The sequence below is a fragment of the Cotesia glomerata genome, linkage group LG7 (assembly GCF_020080835.1).
Source record: "Cotesia glomerata isolate CgM1 linkage group LG7, MPM_Cglom_v2.3, whole genome shotgun sequence".
NCBI lineage: Eukaryota > Metazoa > Arthropoda > Insecta > Hymenoptera > Braconidae > Cotesia > Cotesia glomerata.
The window spans coordinates 3,948,466-3,970,196 of NC_058164.1; the positions used below are offsets into that span (position 1 = coordinate 3,948,466).

Sequence of the window (21,731 nt, forward strand, 5' to 3'; positions counted from 1 at the left end):
ATTATAATTTTTTTGATTATTCGCTTCGAGCTATTGCACATGTAAATACAAATTAAGTCTGATACCAAACAGGTGAATTTTTTTTTCATATTTTTTGGGAAATTAAAAAAAAAATTATTTTTTTTTTTAAAAAATCGAAAATTCTCTAATTCTAGATAGATAATTAAGAAATTACCTTGTATCTTGAGAACTATTGACATTTTAAAAGATATAAGCTCATCCCGATGTTACACTCATCGAGACCTTTCATTTGAGTACCCACATCAATTTTTCATATATTTTATATATTTATATATTTCACAAATACCATATATATAAAATATATAAAAAATGCCATGTGGGTACTCAAATGAAAGGTCTCGATGTGTGTAACATTGAGATGAGCTTATATCTTTAAAAATGTTAATAATTAAGAACTGACTTTACTATCTCGTTAACTAATGATATTTTTAAAGATATAAGCTCACCCTGACATTACTCTCATCGAGACCTTTCATTTGAGTACCCACATCAATTTTTCATATATTTATATATATTATATATATGTATATATGAAAAATATATCAAAAATGCATGTGGGTACTCAAATGAAAGCTCTTGATGAGTATAACATCGGGATAAGCTTATATCTTCAAAAACGTCAATAGTTAAAAAAGTACAGTGCAATTTAACAAAAGTCATTATTTAATAAAGCAAAATTTGATTTATTTAGTCTAGTATTATATTAATTGTTTTAAATTATTTATTTAAACAAAAATAAATTAATTTATTTTTCTGTATGTCAAAAAAATACCTTCAATTTTTAATTCTTCAAAATATTAAAAAAAATTTTATTTCTTTAATTTAATTCCAAATTTTTCAAAAAAATTAAAATTAAAACTAAATGTAATTATTATTCTTCACATTATTAAAAAAAAAAATCAAGCCTGTTTGGAATCAGACCCTCAAAATAATAACTTTAAATTAAAATCAAAAACCAAATTAACAATTAACAAAAAAAAAAATCTTTCAGATGTATCAGGTGAAGCAAAATCTAAAGATTCAAAGCCACCACTGCCAAAGGTCCACTCAACTCCAAAGAAACCGTCGTCATCTTCAACCCCACGTGCAAGTAGCACCGAAAAAGAAATAATAAAGAAGCCCGGTGACAGATTGATTAAGAGCGCTCGTGCGTCTCCTCGCATAACTCCGAAAGCAACACCGCTCCAGAGTCCTGGTGCTGAGCAACCGCCTCTGTCTCTGATAAGACAAGACACTCAGGAGATAATTAAAATAAACGACAGTAAAGAAGAACAGCTTGTTCAACACGAGATCGCAGTGATTAAAACCACTGAAGACAAACAGCCGGAGTTGGAGCTTCGGTCTGAGATGGAGCACGAGGAGGAGAAGAAGGACATGGGAAATGAAAAATCCCATGGTGTCACCGAGATGACAGGCAAAGTTATTGAAACAATCCCACAGCCGGAGCTCAGTCAGTCCAACTCTGTCAGTCGAGGCCAGAAATTAGAGCCGGCTTCTAATGGAAACATTTCTCTCAAGGAAGAAAAGGAGAAGGAAGAAAAGAAGAAAGATAACCACGAGGTAGCTGATAAGAAGTCCGCTGATGAGGGACTGGGTGAGGAAGCTGTTGACATGTCCGCTTCGATGATCGCCAAGATCCGTATCACCACTGAGGACGAAGCTAAGGCTGCGCTGGCTGAACGCAGAAGACTGGCTCGTGAACAGGCCGAGCGCGAGGCTGAGCTCGAGCGTCAACGACTGGAAGAAGAGGCGAGACTTGAAGAGGAACGGTTGCGTGCTGAAGAAGAGGAGCAGCGACGTCTAGAGGAGGAGGCTACTCGTCTCGCGAACGAAGCTCGTCTTGCTGAGGAACTCCGGCTTCAACAGGCCATCGAGGACGCTCAGAGGCGTGAAGAAGAGGAGCGCAAGAGGCGCGAGGAAGAAGCTCGGCAGAAACTCGAGAAAGAAGAAGCTGATCGCAAAGCTCGCGAGGAAGCGGAAAAGTAATTGCTTTTTTGTAATTTAGGTCTTTCTTGGAATATATTTAGAGCTAATTTGTGATTGTTTGTTTTTTTTTTTTAGACAAAGACTTGAAATGGTCGAGCGGCTTAAAAAAGAAGAGGAGGAGAGAATTGCGAGACGCAAGCGAGTCGAAGCTATTATGAAACGAACACGTGGAGGGAATAATAATCAAGCTAACACTCCTACTAAGGTAATAGTTTGTTTTTTGGATAATGAAAAAGGGTATTTGAGGAACAGTTGTTAATTATTTAAGTTATTTTTTTTTAATTCTAAAAAGTTTCTTATTTTATTATAATAAATACTTAATGAATTCCTTCGGAACTTAAAGTTCATTGTACTTTCTTAACTGTTGACTTTTTTAAAGATATAAGCTCATCCTGATGTTAAACTCGTTAGGAGCTTTCATTATATTTTTCATATATACATATATATAAATATATGAAATATTAATGTGGGTACTCAAATGAAAGGTTTCGATGAGTGTAATGTCGGGGTGAACTTATATCTTTAAAAATGTCAATAGTTCACAAAATATAAGGTCATTTCTTAATTATTGTCATATTTAAAGAAATAAGCTCATCCTGATGTTACACTCATCAAGAGCTTTCATTTGAGTACCCACATGCATTTTGATATATTTTTCATATATACATATATATAAATATATAAATATATGAAATAGTGATGTGGGTATTCAAATGAAAGGTCTCGATGAGTGTAATGTCGAGATGAGTTTATATCTTTAAAAATGTCATTAGTTGACAAGATAACAATGTCAGTTCTTAATTATTGAAATTTTTCAAGATATAAGCTCATCCCGATGTTACACTCATCGAGAGCTTTCATTTGAGTACCTACATCCATTTTGATATATTTTTCATATATAGATATATATAAATATATGAAAAATTGATGTGGGTACTCAAATAAAAGGTCTTGATGAGTGTAACATTGGGATGAGCTTATATCTTTAAAAATGTCAACAGTATACAAGTATATTTGTTGAATTGCATTGTACTTTCTTAACTATTGACATTTTCAAAGATATAAGCTCATCCCGATGTTACAATCATCAAGAGCTTTCATTTGAGTACCTACATCCATTTTGATATATTTTTCATATATAGATATACTAGCTGATACCCACCCGCTTCGCTGGGCATACAATAAAATTTTATGTTGTAACCTAGATGAAAAATATAAACAAAATGATTAATTTCAAAAAGATAATTAATATAAATTTTGAATTAGAGAAAAGTGATTGTTTATGATAACCGGTGTTAGCGAGTATTAAATATATGAGAAAAGTATTTTATTATTAATAATCAATCAATCAATGGGTCAGTTAGTCAGTAAATCTGTCATTAGACAGATTTCCGCATCACCCATGACGTACTGTGTAGTGAGATGCGTTCCCATTATAATAATGTTATCCTAAACATTTAGTCTAGACCGGATAGGTCAAATGGTAGAGTAGCCGACATGTCACCGGAAGGTTCTGGGTTCGAATCCCTGTCCGAGCTATCTGAATTTTTTCTCGCATATTCTGTAAACTCTTATTAAGAAGGTCCTTCCTATTTCTTTCTCAATCTCTTCCTCCTCCAATTATTCTGTTACGTGAATGTTGGAACGATTCACGTAATAATTATCCGTAACTCCTATTCTTTTCCGCTTCATAGTATTATTTAATTTTAAAAATGTCAATAATTTTTAATTTTAAAAAATGTTAATAATAAAATACTTTTCTCATATATTTAATACTCGCTAACACCGGTCATCACAAACAATCACTTTTCTCTAATTCAAAATTTATATTCATTATCTTTTTGAAATTAACCATTTTGTTTATATTTTTCATCTAGGTTACACCATAAAAATTTATTGTATTCCTATCGAAGCGGGCGGGTATCAGCTAGTTATTAATAAATTCATAACAAATTAAGTGGTATTAAAAAATATATTTATTATTACTCATTTTATTAGAAATTATCTTAAATCGACCGTTTTTTATAATAATTTAACGATATCGTTGTAAAATTTTAGAGAAGACGCATCAGACACAATTTACCATTTTAATTTTAATCATTAAAATCAGTATAATCATTTAACAATATCAACTTGATAATATTTATTAGGGCGTTTCAAAAAAAAAAAAATTTTTTTTTTTTTCTTGGAACCAGGCTCAAAAGTTTCGTTTAGATGCCAAAATAGGCCTCTGAAAATATGAGCCCTTAATATTAATATTAAGGTGTTCCGCATCGCACTTTTCGATTTCCCATAAGAATAACACAGGAAAAAAGTTTTTTTTTTTTCTGATTTTTGTAACTAATAAACCATAAATTTTTCTGCAATTTCTATTAAATATTTTTGTAGAGAATTGAACGCTCTACAAAAAAGTACTGATATCATTTTTCGATTAATCAACTCATTCAAAAGTTATTCAAGGTCAAAGTTGAATTCATTATCAATTCAGCCGTTTTCTTCATAATCCTCCGAAATTTATTTTTTCTGATTTTTTTAACTCATGAACCATAAATTTTTCTGCAATTCCCATCAAATATTTTTGTAGAGAATTGAACGCTCTACAAAAAAGGTCTGAAGTCAATTTTTGATAAATCAACTCAGTCAAAAGTTATTCAAGATCAAAGTTTAACTTACCCTCAATTCAGCTGTTTTTTTTATCATCCTCTCAAATTTATAAGTTTACGGGTTTCAAAACAACCGAAAAGTTTATTTCTAAGTTCTTAGAGTTAAAAAAAATTACAACTATTATTTTTCGTGCTCGATTATTGCGGTAATTTTATTGAAAAATATTTTTATATAATTTGCGCTTGAAAATAACTGAAATTTTATGTATTTTTTGAAAAGTTATCAGTGTTTTTAAGTTTTTATTGCTTATAACAATTGAGATATATATTTTTTTTAATAAATTTGAAATTTTTTTATCTAACAATAATTTTTATACATTTGCATTAAATTGATCTTGCTGTAGAGTTGTCTTATTATAATTAGGATATCTCAGCCGATGTTCGCGAACTACTTGCAATAAGTATTGCAGTTGTTCTTCATCTTTTGTGAGCCAGTTGTTGTATTCCTCGATCAAAGCGACCCCTCGTTCAGCTACGTCATTTGTCACTTTTAAGGTATTAAAATGTTCTAAACATTCCTTATATGAATCATTACTGCACCATGTTGAAACATCATCTTCCAAAAAATCGCATGGCAAATCGAATTTGCTGAACAACTCTACGGAATTTTTGGAGACAAATTCACTCAAATCTTTTTGCAATAAAGATTCTAGATTTTTTTCAGTAACTTCATACCGTTGACGCATTGGTGAAGAACTTTCTCGATTTTTAATTGCCATAACAATTTTTTTCTTCACATCAACTGATACGTTACTGTCAAATAATGAGAGTATGACCAATTCTTCATTTAAGTACCACAAGTGCTCAATCATTTTCTGACAAGCTCGTTGTAACACCGGTGGATCTACGTTTTTAGAGTGAATCAAATTCTTCATGAACTCTAAGTCATTGTTCGGCGCTTGGATAGCAGAAGTTGAATTATACCATACTCTAATATAAAATGAAATCACAAAAATACAAATTCGGCGTAAATTTTTCTCTTCTTGAGCTAAAAGATTAAACTGATGGCGAAACAAAAATATTTTCAAGCTATAGATGGCCTTTGACATCCATCGCGCATGGTGCATGGCACCAGGTCGTTTAAAGGAAAAATTTTCTTCAGAAAAACTATCAAGGAATACTAAGCATAAGAGTAAAAGCTCTCGATAATCATCTCGAGGCTGTGACATCTGAAAAAAATAAAAAATAAATAATCAACTGAAAGTTAGGGATTAAAAAGTCTCAATAAGAGCAATAAAAAATTTGTACCTGTAAGCAATTGTTAATGAAAGTAACAATTTCAGCTTTTTTTCCTGTCAAAGTATTTGCGATAATTTCATCTTCCATTCCGCTTTTATAATTTGATTGGTCAACCTTGTTCCAGTAACTTTTGAATCTAACGAATATTGGAACATTAGGACCAGATGTCGTTTTCCAAAAAACTTCAAAAACTCCCCTCAAAATAATCTCCATTATATGATGGCGACATGGAAGCCAAACTAATTTTCTGCCAAGTGCTTTTTCGATCATAACACAAGTTCCTTTGTGAATACCTGAATCAAAAAAAGATACAAAGGTAAAATCAAACATCCGAGCTTCATAAAAATTATAAACATTAAATGATTTATACCAGTATTTACAGGTGGCGTATCAAAACACATTGCTTTTACATACGGAGCAACTTCCCACTGGTTCAAAGTGTCAATAACAGCTGAAGCTTGTTTAAGAGCACTTCCATCGTCAGCTTTTGGAACTCCGAGAAGTTGATCAACCCCAGAAACTGATAAGAGAACTGCAATACGGTCTACAGTTTCTGAACCTTTAATATCACTGAGAATTTTTCCATCCCAATGCACCACATAACGATCGTCTTTGTGAAATTCTGATTTAAGATCCTTAGTAATATTTGATCTATATTTATTTCGCGCTCGGTAAATTGTACTGTAACTCAGATTTAGAGTTGACAAATCAATTCCAACACTTTTGTACGCAGCAGCTAAAATGAAAATGGCATTCCTATGAGTGACTTTTGATCGATCGAGTGCAGCACAGAGTTCAGGTGTCATTACATCAATTTTTGGAATTTGTTTTGGTTGGCTGAGTTGACTTTCAAAATCAGATACATCAGTAGATACATGACTTGTTGTAGCTGACAAGTTCGATCGAAATATTGCAGATTTTTGGGTTGCTAGAGCGACGTTAGGCTCAGGTTCATTTGTATCTGAAAACATTAATTCAAAGTATATGATAATAGTAATAAATGAATAATTAAAGTAGCAGTTGGTTCAGAACTTACCAACAGGCTCTACGTCCATAGCATCGTCAGGATTTTCCTCTGGATTTAATCCAACACTATTATTTATCAAACCAAATCTACTTTTTGAACGTTGACCGGATAAAAACAATTTTTTTTCATCAGTGAGATATTTTTCGACATTTACTTTGGCAATATCGAATAACTTTGTCAATTTTTGATGAAAAACTGCTTCATTTTTTATCTGTGTAGCAGACCGTCTTCGTCGAGAACATTTTTGTAATTTTTTGTCTTCCTCTAATATTTTTTCAAATTTTTTTAAGGCATATTTTTTCCCACACGTTGGGATGCCAGCTTCAGACCATATAAGATCAAGTTTATCAATCGTTATTCGTATACTTTTTTTATAATCTAGTTTAAGAATATTTTTTTGATAAAAAATACCGCTATAACCTCTTTTATTGTAGGAAGTTTATGTCCAATAAAATTCTCAATTAGATCACCAATAACATTAATCAATTGATTCATTTTTCACGTAATAATGTAATTCACAGTAGAAATGTATATTTTAAAATTATTAATACTCACTAATTACTCACGAATGCCCATAACTTGTGTAAACAATACGTTTAATAAATAAAATAAACATCAAAACAATAAATTAAACTAATGACATGATGACATTTACCCTCAGCGCCATCTAGTTATGGATTTTGAAATGACATCGCCAAAATAATTGTACTACCAATATACTTGACAAATTTAAATCACATTTAAATAAATTTTTCATCGATTAATTATCAAAGAAAAACTTTTGATAATTGATATAACATAGGACACCTGCCGTGAATTATTTTATTAAGAAATGTTTAAGTCGAATTTTTTAAACTGTTGTTTAGTTTAAATAATTTTCAAACTAATTTTGAAAGAAACTTCAAACTAATGTTAACTAATGTTAAAAAAATGATCTCAATTTAACGATTGATGTTAATTTTCAACAACCAGAATTTTTAAATGTCGGGTTAACTGTCAATGATAATTTGTTTTAAGTACCCTGTCCACATTTACTATAAAGCAGGAAATAAAGATTAACAGTTTTCAGAAGTCTAATTTATATTTTGTAAAATGTTTTGGTTTCAATTTTTCTAAAAACATAATATTTTGCCAAATCAGTCAATAAAACAGCTGAATTGAGGGTAAGTTAAACTTTGATCTTGAATAACTTTTGACTGAGTTGATTTATCAAAAATTGACTTCAGACCTTTTTTGTAGAGCGTTCAATTCTCTACAAAAATATTTGATGGGAATTGCAGAAAAATTTATGGTTCATGAGTTAAAAAAATCAGAAAAAATAAATTTCGGAGGATTATGAAGAAAACGGCTGAATTGATAATGAATTCAACTTTGACCTTGAATAACTTTTGAATGAGTTGATTAATCGAAAAATGATGTCAGTACTTTTTTGTAGAGCGTTCAATTCTCTACAAAAATATTTAATAGAAATTGCAGAAAAATTTATGGTTTATTAGTTACAAAAATCAGAAAAAAAAAAAACTTTTTTCCTGTGTTATTCTTATGGGAAATCGAAAAGTGCGATGCGGAACACCTTAATATTAATATTAAGGGCTCATATTTTCAGAGGCCTATTTTGGCATCTAAACGAAACTTTTGAGCCTGGTTCCAAGAAAAAAAAAAAAATTTTTTTTTTTTTGAAACGCCCTAATATTTATGTTTAATTTATCTGTGTTATGATATAATCGAGTTCATCCTTCATGATTATTCCAATACATATAAGTTATTTCAGTTATTAATGATTTAGCTATTCTTTCTTAAAAAACGTATGATTATGAATTCCTACTGTCCCAACAGTCAATCGATAAAATTTAAAATCAATCATTTTGACAGTTATTATAGCAACGGTAACCATGATAACGGTAACCATGGTAACGGCAACCATGGTAACGGTAACCATGGCAACGGTAACCACGGCAACGGTAACCATAGCAACGGTAACCATGGCAACGATAACCATGACAATGGTAACCATGGCAAAGGTTGATTAGCGTGGGTGGTTGTAGGGGGGTTGAGTTCGATAATTTACGGGTGCCACTGATGGTTTCTTAGATTAGAGGGTCAAAATGATATTTCGCTCCCAAAAAAAGAGAGAGATATAGGGAAGGGGAAAGATTATAGGGCACGGGAGGGGAGGAGAAGAATGAGAGGGAGGGGAGGGGAGGGCATATGTGATGGTAGACGAAAAATTCATTTTGGCTAGGAATTGCGTAAAATCCGTTCTTAGTGAGCGTCTACATCACGAATGGAGTAACTATGCTAAATTTCAAGTCAATCGGGCGAATAGTTTCGGAGATCTCGTGATGAGTGAGTGGTATTTCGCTTATATATATATAGATATATAATATATATAAATATATGAAAAATTGATGTGGGTACTCAAATGATAGGTCTCGATGAGTGTAACACAAAGATGAGTTTATATCTTTAGAAATGTCAATATTTCACAAGATACAAGGTCATTTCTTAATTATGTATCTAGAGAGAACATTTTCGAATGCAGCCTAAATACTTATCATAATAAAATGACTATCAGTTGAAATGAAATAAAACCTTGAAAAGGCACAAATTTAAATCAAGACCTTTGCAAAGACACTAAATTTCTCTAAATAACCGATTTTACCATACGACTATCCTGAAGACAAAATTTTTCTCATTCTCTTGATAATATAGATGAAATTAGATACTATTTAATTTAATACCATTAATACAAACATATTTAATTACACAGGATGGAGATAAATCAAAGGACGACAGCCCTAACGAGGAAAACAAAGCAGTACCGGGCAACAAAGTTGACGACGTCATGACCGCGAGTCTTATCTCAGAGGCGACTCAGCAGTTTATCACCTCCGAGCAGCAAGATAATCGTTCTGGTAACAATAGCCCAACAGCTCCACCAGATAATATTGTGCGCAATGGCACACACAGTAATGGCATTAATAATTCAAACAACAAGACAGCGACGCTCTTAGAAAACAATCAGGGCAACGTCGAAGAATTAAACGGCCATCATACGAATAACCACGGCAATGGCATCAACTCCCAGATTACTCTCGACAATGCTACTGTGTAAGTATTTTAGGACAAACAAATACCTTTCACAGATCATACTAAATAATTTCTATTAAAAACATACAACAGTGTTATTATGCATTTTAATAGTATATTACACTATTAGGGCAGAAAGTTTGAGATTTCTACACTGCGCGCCTTGATCACGGCGCGCAGCAGAGCTCTCTAACTTCTGCCCGTGTAGTGTATACTATTTTTCTTTATAACCGGTCGAAAGTACGTAAAATATTTCATGTACTGTATTGAAAAAAAATTGATACCTACCCCCGACATTTGCGGCACGAGCGAAGCGAGTGCTGCTTGTCGGGGGGAGGGGGGGGGCAGGCATCAAATAAAAAAAAATTAATGTAAAATCAAAAAAAAAAAATAATTAAAAAACATTTTTTTTTATAATTTTTAGATTAAATAAAACTGAAATTTCTTGAATTCATCAAACATAATAAAGATTATTCTCGGTTAAAATAGAAAAAACGAGCATATTATCTGAAAATGAACAATAATTAATAAAAATCAAATTAAATTGTTGTTACTGCGTACATTTTTCTAAATAATTCATTAATTAAATAAAGTTAATCCATTCTACACACGTCACTGTCAAACTGAATCTCAGATGATCTACTCACTGCTACGACAGTTATATTTTTATCTATATCTCTATCTATGTATGAAATATTTCATGTAAGTAGAAGAAAGAAAGAAATATAACCAAGTTGTATTGTACCATCAATCGTAAATGATCAGCGTAAACAAAACATAGTTAGTAACAAATAACTAATGTCAGTCGCGGTAGCGAAAGCATTTGCTCCCGCTGTTATAGAAGGCGAATGTGTAGCTTAATCAATGCACGAATCTTTAACTTTTTGCCTTGAAATAGGTGCAAAAGATGCGTACTTTCGACCAAGGTGTAAAGAAAAATTATTATTAATCATTATTATTACTATCACAATTAATAATCTGTATAAAAAAAAATGTTTCCGCGCTTTTTTTTATTAACAAGTGTTTACTAACACACACTTATATTTTTTATTAATTATCAAACCGCTAACGGGTCAATCACTAATTACTGAAATAATTTTTGGGCGATTCTGTATTAATTAAGCTATCGATTATTTTTAATTGCTAATATAATACTGGGTATATTATTGGAGTAATGAGTAATGAGTAAATTAAATATATGGCACTTTATTGCCGCGATAGTTCCTGTTCTATGCTAAGATTTCAATTTAAATTAATATTATTATTATTGCGCACAGGTTTTATTATTAATTATTAATTATTAATTGAGCTTACACTTCACTGCTAAACTCACGGTTATTTGTATACATTTAATATTTATTATTGTGTTTATTAATTAAATGTAAGTTAGCATATAAATATTTATGATGGTTAATCAAGTTAAATTTAGAAAAACTTTAAATAGCAGACTGATTTTTTTTTCATTTTTTAAAATTCATGTAAATTTTTTCAAAATTTTTCTTTTAAATTTTCAAGTGTGGAAAAAAAAAAGATGATACTAGATATCATCCCAGATTATACTTAGTGATATCTGTGATGAAAAAAAATTTCAGATAGTATTTAAAACAATATTTGACCATCCTAATATCTAAAATACATTATTGATATGGTAATGCTTAATGTCACTGGGTATAATCCAAGATTATACTGAGTATAATCCAAATTATACAGGATACTGTCTCGAAAGTAGATCTAGATAAATATAAAGAAAAAATAATTTAAAATATTTAGAAATTTTTTGTTAAATTTTATATAAATTATTTTATTTATTTAAAAAAAAAAATTCATAAAATAAAATTTTAATTTTTTGTGTGAAATAAAATTACATGATATAATTTTTCTCAAAAATAACAAGATGACATTGGATATCATCCCAAATTATACTCAGTATAATCTTGGATTATAACCAGTGATATCACCGACATTTTTTTTCTAGCGCCTACGCACTTAGCATTATTATATCTATTATGTATTTTGGATATTAGGATAGTCAAATATTGTTTTAAATACTATCAGAAATTTTTTTTCACCACAGATATCACTGAGTATAATCTGGGATGATATCCAGTGTCATCTTTTTTTTTTTTATGTGTCTGCTATTTTTAGTAATTTTAAATAAGCCGACATTTAATTGAATTATTTAAAAAAAAAAATTTTTCAAATAAAAAGTTTTAATTTTTTTTTTTAATTTGTAGAAAATAATTAAATGTCGGCTAATTTGCAGTACAATGATTTATTAAGAGTTTTCATGCTCGCAAAATAATGAACATTTGTTTATGTTCGAAATATATGAATATAATAATAATAACTGCCTATTTATTAATTAAAATATGAGTGGCTCGTTACTTTATAAAAAAATAATTAAAAATAAAAAGTGAGAGTACATTGCAAAAGTAGTGGGGGAGTTGACGAGCATGAATGATGTTGAAAAATCAAAATTTTCGAGTGTGTGTATGTTACTCTAATGCCATTGTAAAGAATAATTATTATTATTATAATTAATATTACTATATTATAAAAATTACACTAACATTAACAATTATAAATATAAATACAATTACATACATTACAATATATTTTATAATTTATATTTATCTGCGAATTAGGTAAAGTATTCTGAAGAAAAAAATAATTTTGTGTAGTTACGGTTGAATTGAAGAAATGTTTATTAATGTCTGTCAATAATTTTTCTAGCAAGCGATTAATTAAATCATTATTTAAAATATATTGTTAACAATATATTGCTAACAATGGTTTAATGTTGAACTTGACAAATAATAATGTAAATAATGTAAAGAGAGATGAATAGCATAAACAAGTTAATTACAAATAAATTGTATATAATTTCACGATAACTCAGTACAGTTAATTTTTATTTATTTAAGTTATAATTTTAAAATCAAGGTTTAAATTTCTTCTATTTTTTCAGAAATTATTATCTTGGATAAATATTTAATTGACTTTACTGAGTACTCTTTTTCCTCGATGCTTTGAGCCTTTAAATGCCTTAATGCTTTGCTCATAATTGCATGCAATAATACTATTATTATTACTATTAATATTAATTACTTTTTTTTGTAGTTTTTGCTACTATATTCTTATTTGAAATTTGTCTATTTTTGAATAAACGTTCTAATTACTGACCACGTTCCGATAAATTTTTTTTTTTAATTTTATTTTTAGTTACTACTCTGATGGGTGATAGTAAAAATGATAAACTACTAGCAATCTTGCAGTCACTGTGTGACTGTCGTGACTTATGAACTATAAATGAATAAAATTTTGCTTTATTAAATAATGGCATTGGTTAAATTGCATTGCACTTTTTTAAATATTGACATTTTTAAAGGTATAATCTCATCCTGATGTTACACTCATTAAGAGCTTTCATTTGAGTACCCACCTGCATTTTGATATATTTTTCATATATACATATATATAAATATATGAAAAATTGATGTGGGTACTCAAATGAAAGGTCTCGATGAGTGTAATGTTGGAGTGAGCTTATATCTTTAGAAATGTCAATATTTCACAAGGAATTTGTTAAAATGCCCTGTACTTTCTTAACTACTGATGCTTTTAAAGATATAAGCTCATCTCGGTGTTACATTCATTAAGAGCTTTCATTTGAGTACCCACATGCATTTTTAATATATATTTCATATATACATATATATAATATATATAAATATATAAAATATATAAAAAATTGATGTGGGTACTCAAATGAAAGGTCTCGATGAGCATAACATCGGGATGAGCTTATATCTTTAAAAATGTCAATATTTCACAATATATTTGTAAAAATGCACTGTACTATCTTAACTATTGACGTTTTTAAAGATATAAGCTCATCTCGGTGTTACATTCATCAAGAGCTTTCATTTGAGTACCCACATCAATTTTTCATATATTTTATATATTTATATATGTTATATATATATATATGTATATATGATAAATATATCAAAAATGCATGTGGGTACTCAAATGAAAGCTCTTAATGAGTGTAACACCAAGATGAGCTTATATCTTTAAAAATGTCAATAGTTCACAAGATATAAGGTCATTTCTTAATAATGTGTTCTAGGTATAGAATATTTTCAAATACAGCCTAAATACTTATCAATTTAATAAATTAATAAATTTTTTGTAGCTTGTAAATTATTTTTATACGAAAAAAGAAATTGTCAGGTGTTTATTATTTTTACTATCACAAAATTTATACCTACTGTAATATATTCTCTGTATTTTTAGATTGTAATTTTAATTATTTGTAAATAAGATTTTTTTTTTATTAATAATTAATTACTAAAATTGGTTTTGGTTAAAGCTGTACAATTTAAACAATTAAAATAGTCAATATTATTTTTAATTAAATAAAAATATTATTATTAATTTTTAGATTGAAAAAGTAATTTTTCAGGTATTAATTATAAAAGCTATGTAATAAGAAGGAAATCCTAATTTAAGTTAACAAACCAAATTGTACAGCCGTAGAATAGAAACATTTTAATTAATAAATTGGGACTATTGGTCATTAACTGGAACAATAGTTATCTTTTTATAATTTTGTCAACTTCTGTCTACTTTTGCCGTGTACACATTTGACGATTAATGTCTGGCAAATTTTCTAACGATAGAAAAGGTAAAATAACAAATAAAAGTAAAATGAAATTAGAATTAGTAAGTATTGCAAAAGGCTGTACATAGTGAAGTTTTGTTGTTGTGAATATAATTATTACTATTACTATTTTTTGGTAACTATTTTTATTATAGAAAGCAGAACAACGTCACGAACAACCTATTAGACTTATCAGAGTTTGATACTCTGAGTAATAACAGTGCCGGAACAATATTTGATTTAACTTCAAATATTTCAAATGAAGACACACTCAATTCTAATTTGAACCCAACGGCAATGCCATTCACGCCGATGGTCGTCAATCCATTTATGCCTGTGTCTCCTAATAATGCCAATACCAATCCGTTCTCAGATGCTTTCACCAATAATAAGACCCAGGATAATCAACTACCAGGTAATTTTATTATTTTTTTTTTTATTTTAAATTTAGATTTAAATTAATTAAAAAAAAAAAAATTTATCAAAATAATTTAAATAAAAAAAAAATATATTATTTTACATAATCAAGAAATGAGCTTGTATCTTGTGAACTATTGACATTTTTTAAGATATCAACTCACCCCGACATTGCACTCATCGAGACCTTTCATATGAGTACCTACATCAATTTTTCATATACTTTGTATATTTATATATATCATATATATGTAAATATGAAAAATATATAAAAAATGCATGTGGGTACTCAAATGAAAGCTCTTGATGAGTATAACATCGGGATGAGCTTATATCTTAAAGAATGTCAATAATTAAGAAATGACCTTGTAACTTGTGAACTATTGTCATTTTTAAAGATATAAGCTCATCCCGATGTTACACTCATCGAGACCTTTCATTTGAGTACCCACATCAATTTTTCATATATTTATATATATATTATTTATATGTATATATGAAAAATATATGAAAATGCATGTGGGTACTCAAATGAAAGCTCTTGATGAGTATAACATCGGGATGAGCTTATATCTTTGAAAATGTCATTATTAAGAAATGACCTTGTATTTTGTGAACTATTGACATTTTTAAAGATATAAGCCCATCCCGACATTACACCCATTAAGACCTTTCATTTGAGTACCCACATCAATTTTTCATATATTTTATATATTTATATATATATTACATATATGTATATATGAAAAATATATCAAAAATGTATGTGGGTACTCAAATGAAAGCTCTTGACGAGTGTAACATCAGGATGAGCTTATATCTTAAAAAATGTCAACATTTAAGAAAGTACAGTATAATTTAACAAAAGTCATTATTTAATTAAGCAAAATTTTATTTATTTATTTATCACAAGTCACGGCAGTCATATAGTGACTGCAAGGTTGCTAGTAACTAATTAATTCAAAAATTGAAATATTTACATAAAAAAAAATGAATTTTCTGTTACAGATCTTCTCTCCTAAAACAAGTCTAAGATCAATTAAAAAGTAAAATTGCCAGCTTGCTACAAAGCAAGCGTTAGGTATTAACTAAATAAAGGTGAAAGAAGAATAAAAAAAACAAAGAAGAAAGAACGGAAGACTATTATAAGACTCTTGCAGAGTGACAGAGCAAATGAAGATACTAATAAATAATAAATGATAAATAACAACTAATATTAATAGAAAAAGAGAGTGAATAAAATATAGATGTAAATAAATGATAGAATTTTAGCCAGTTTGACGGGGTCCAGACGAAGAAAAATGAAAAATAATAATAAAAATACTACGAATGAAGCCTTGCAAGCAGTTGCCCTCCTGGAATATTTAACTAAAATTGAATTACTATTACAATAACACGATCATGCGATTAAAATATATATTTAATGGTATTGAAGATATGTAAAATAATATTTAACGTTAATTAAAACAAATATTATAATTATTAATTATTAATTATTGTATAAGTGGCAAAATAGTTTGAAAAAAAAAAAACAACAACTCGTTATATTATTGTATGCTTAATGACACACTAACTAGATAAATTTATTTGTTTGTTCCTATTTTTTTAATTTCGAAAAAATACGCCTATTTATATAATAATAAAAATAAAAATTATTAAAATATATATTTAGATATTAATAACTAAAAATTATCAGTAAACAAATCTGTACTTTAGTGTATAAAAATAAATGTTATTTCAGGTTTATTAATTATCTAATTGTTTGTCATTATAATTATTCATTTTTGTCAAAGCTTGTTTGAAATAATTGAAGAAAAAAAAAAAAAAATTGTTAGCCAAATAATTTCACACAACATTGCACAATTAATCGTGACTTTCATTGTATCAGATATAATAATAATAATAAAATAAATTTATCATTAAAAAAAAAATTGTTTAGATATTAAATGTGGAAGTAATGTCTAGCGACTTATATTGTGTCCATTTAAAGTTTAAATAAAAACTTATAGAGATGTTCTATAAAAGCTAAAAAAATAAAAAAAAACTAATAATTATTTCTTCCGTACGTATTTAGGGCCTGCGCTCACTAGTCAAGTGATCTTAAACCTTTTTTCATGATAATTTACGGAAAATAATTATATAGTCATTTGACTCTGTCTGATGATTTCAATACTAATTATAATAACAAGTAATAATTATTAGGTATTAGATTTTTTTTTTCCAATTAAGTTTAAATAAATTATTTGGATATTATAATAGTGGCATGAATTTGCTCTTTAATTGCTAGTTTTTTTTTTTGCATGATCAGTTATTATTTTTCTTTGTCGTCCATACAATTTTTTTTTTTTTTTTTTAAGAATATAAATTGCATAGATAATGGCCTAATTATATTATATGACCTCACGCTAATTATTTAGAAGAATTTAATCAGCGGATATTTATTATTAATTGTAATTTTTATTATTAATATTATTATATTATAATATTATATTATTATAATTAATATTAACAATAATAATGATTACGATAATTATAATATGTTGTGTATTAGTTTATTTATTAATTGTACGGGAGAAACATTTATGTAAACTTTTTATAAAACAAAAACAAATATTAAGTATAATTGAAATCTAATGTTTATAATGTATTTCATCTATGTAATAATTACTAAATAATAGATAAAATAAATATTGATTTTGTAAATTAATTTCAAATAGAAATCCAAGTGATTTTATTAAAGGAATATGATTAATATAATAAGGATAGGTATATTTAGTTTTTTTTTTTCTAAATTTCATTGTGATTGACAATTATACTGATAAAATGCATACTGTTGGTTTTTTTTGTATTTTATAAATCATAAACTGTAATAATTTAACTAATAAAAATCGAGGTTCAATTACAATTCTATCTTGTTATTTTGGAATTTTTTTAAGAGTATTTAATGGATCAAAAATAGGTAAAAAATTAATTAACTGCGGCAAATTTAATAGGTAAGTTACTTTTTTTAAATATTAATCTATATTATTAAGGGAATAAGCAAAATTTTGTGGTCAGTGTATTTATATGATAAAATGGGTTTTTATGATTAAATTTGGTATCGTTGGGAAAGTTCATTAAGAAATGACCTTTTGTCTCGTGAACTATTGACATTTTTAAAGATATAAGCTCATCCCGATGTTACACTCATCAAGAGCTTTCATTTGAGTACCCACATCAATTTTTCATATATTTATATATATTATATATATGTATATATAAAAAATATATCAAAAATGCATATGGGTACTCAAATGAAAGCTCTTGATGAGTGTAACATCGGGATGAGCTTATATCTTAAAAAACGTCAATAGTTACGAAAGTACAGCACAATTTAACAAATATCTTGTGAAATATTGACATTTTTGAAGATATAAGCTCATCCCGACATTACACTCATCAAGAGCTTTCATTTGAGTACCCACATCAATTTTTCATATATTTATATATATTATATATATGTATATATGAAAAATATATCAAAAATGCATGTGGGTACTCAAATGAAAGCTCTTGATGAGTGTAACATCGGGATGAGCTTATATCTTAAAAAACGTCAATAGTTACGAAAGTACAGCACAATTTAACAAATATCTTGTGAAATATTGACATTTTTGAAGATATAAGCTCATCCCGACATTACACTCATCAAGAGCTTTCATTTGAGTACCCACATCAATTTTTCATATATTTATATATATTATGTATATATATAAATGAAAAATATATAAAAATGCATGTAGGTACTCAAATGAAAGCTCTTGACGAGTGTAACATCGAGATGAGCTTATATCTTTAAAAACGTCAATAATTAAAAAAGTACAGTGCAATTTAACAAAAGTAATTATTTAAAAAAGCAAAATTTTATTTATTTGTAGTTTCCACGTCACGGCAGTCACATAGTGACTGCAAGGCTGCTAGTTTTTAATTAATTGAATTATTTGCTACTTCAATATTTTTTTACATAAGAAAATGATAATAAGATCAACTTCCTTTAAAAACTTTTCTCAATTTTTCGATTTTTACCTATCAAGAGTCTCAATCCGACTTAAGTGCAAAGTTTCTTCATTCTATAAGCAGCAAAATTATTGCAAATTCATGAATTCTTCTCAAATAAATGAAAATTTCGAAAAAAACGCTGTGCAAAAAAAAAAAGCAGTATTTAAAAAAATTTTTTTTTTCTTAGCTAATTATTCTTAAAATAATTCTTATCACATAAAAGGTTTAGGTGAAATAAATACAAAAAATATATGATAAAGTAATTTATATTTTTATTTGTTTTATTAAAAACTTAGATGGTGGAATGCGTGTCATCTAAATATGGTGTTGAAAGAGTACAATATGTAAAACTACTTACAATCTCTATAATCTTATAATTATCAATTATTACAATTTTAATTGTCATAACACAACACGTAGATCCACGTTCACTTAAACGTTTTGTATTATTGTATTTTTAAATAGTATTTATACTATCATACTTTCTATTTGAAATAAAACCAACAAACTAATTAAAGTTAAGTAATAAATGTTAAATGAAAAATAATTAAGCAAGATGTAGCGTCGGTGCGCTTATTTTCAATAATATATCTCTTTTTATTTCAGTATCCAAGTTCTGTCTACTTTTCAATATATATTTTTTATTTTAATCAATATATATATATGTATATATATTTTTTTTTATCCGGGTACTCAACATCATAGTCTATAATTATATTTACAAAATATACAAGCTAATTCAATTCCAATTGATAATTAATTTTTTTTTTTTTTTCAAACTTTACTTCCGCTTTTTCTCATTGTTATTTACCTTATAATTATTACAATTATTATTGAGTGTATTACATGTGCAAATATATCTTATATATACTATCTACAGTACAATAATAAATTCACTCTAAACTTCTAAATTAATTTTCAAATAAGTAAACATTAATAACAACTCTCATATTTATATCTAAATAAAATCATGAGTTATTTCATTTTTTATTAATTATTACTTTTTTTTTTTTTTATTTTTTTTTTTTTTTTTTTTTTTTTAATTATAAAGTTTAGTTTATTGGTGCGTGTACTCGTACTTTGATATATTTTTCTCTCAGATAATTTTTTTTTTCATTGATCGTTTATTTTTATTTCAACTAATTATTAAATTTTGATATTATAATTTTATTTAATTGAAATTTTTGATTTTTAATTATTCAAATTAATTAATAAGCTTATAAAATAAAATAAAATAATAATAATTATAATATATAAATTAAATCCCACAGTAAACTTTAACTCAAGATTAATAATAATAATAATAATAATAAAGCCTCAAAATATTAATATTATGAAAATAAACAATTTATGACTTTCTACTAAATACATCAAATAAATATTAAATATATAAGAAAAATATTAATCACACCAATAATTCAAATATTTACAAACCAAAAATATTAATTTCAATAATATATTTATCATTAAAATAATAATATTAATAAAATAAATTTATTTCCAATCAATACTTTTCAATGATAACTTAATCTAGTAAATCACGTTACTAATGCCAAAAGGGCGTATAACAAAAATTTTTTTCCTCCTATCAATTTAAAAATGTTTATAATATTTAGATCTGTAAAAAAAGTGAAAAAAAATTTTTTTTTTTTGTATACGCTCTTTTGACTCTAAGACAAAAAAATTCTGAAGCCAAAAGGGCGTATCATTTTTTTTTAATCATAATTAATTAGTAGCCTTAAAAAAAAAAAGTTATAATACCGGTAAAAATAATGACTTTTCAACTCATTTTATTTAAAAAGAATATGAATTTGAATTAAAAAAAAAACCAAAATACAGTAGAACCTCGATAAGTCGAAAACCTCTGCAACTTGAAGAAATGTTTCATCCCCTTCCCTTCAAACCGTAAAACCTCCGTTACTCGAAATTTTTACCCTCTATAAGTCGAAATAATTAGTGAGTCTCTGCAAGGAATTTCTGTACATTTTTATCCTCCTTAAGAGCGGTTTATAGTTGATTTTCAAACGTGTTTTTCTCATGTATGTGATAAAATTTCGAAAAAAAAACGCTTCGCTCTTCGATAGATAATTAAATTATCTATCGAAGAGCGAAGCGCTTTTTTGGAAAATTTTCATTTATTTATGCATAAAATGCGTTTTAAGATTCCATTTGTTGTACAAGTATGATAGAGATACTTTCGTTTGTCCAATAGAGGGCGAGAGAAAGGAAAAATGTAAAACCTTCTTAACTCGAATACATACACTTGGACCTCTTTATCTCGAATTTAAAATTACTACCGTATGTAAGTATCTTATCAGGATGACCAGTTCTACGAAATGGTAATAGAATTTATAGTTGACGTCAGGTTTTCTGTTGGCGATTGTAAAATACTTCTACTCAATTAACAATTTCTTGGTTCAAGAAATTCGATGACGACTAAATATTCTATTATCATTATTAATTATTAATTTCTGAAGAGGAGTCTCAATATTGATCCTTGAATAATATATAAACAAGAGAATAGCTTTATTTAAATTAAGTAAAAATTATTTCAATCAATTTAACAAATTTTCAAAAGCATTAA

The 21,731-nt window shown here is 27.6% G+C and overlaps 1 protein-coding gene across 26 annotated transcripts in view; it reads left to right on the plus strand.

Moving 5' to 3' along the window:
* Positions 1-17,133, plus strand: part of LOC123269376 (MAP7 domain-containing protein 2-like) — a 121,061-nt gene extending 103,928 nt beyond the window's left edge. For all 26 annotated transcript variants that reach the window (XM_044735049.1, XM_044735052.1, XM_044735054.1 and 23 more), the window contains 5 exons: positions 1,013-2,003; positions 2,083-2,212; positions 9,707-10,047; positions 14,848-15,107; positions 16,118-17,133. In XM_044735049.1, coding sequence (XP_044590984.1) covers positions 1,013-2,003; positions 2,083-2,212; positions 9,707-10,047; positions 14,848-15,107; positions 16,118-16,131 — 1,736 coding nt within the window. In that variant the 3' untranslated portion in view covers positions 16,132-17,133. The remainder of the gene's footprint in view (positions 1-1,012; positions 2,004-2,082; positions 2,213-9,706; positions 10,048-14,847; positions 15,108-16,117) is intronic.
* The last annotated feature ends 4,598 nt before the right edge of the window (positions 17,134-21,731 follow it).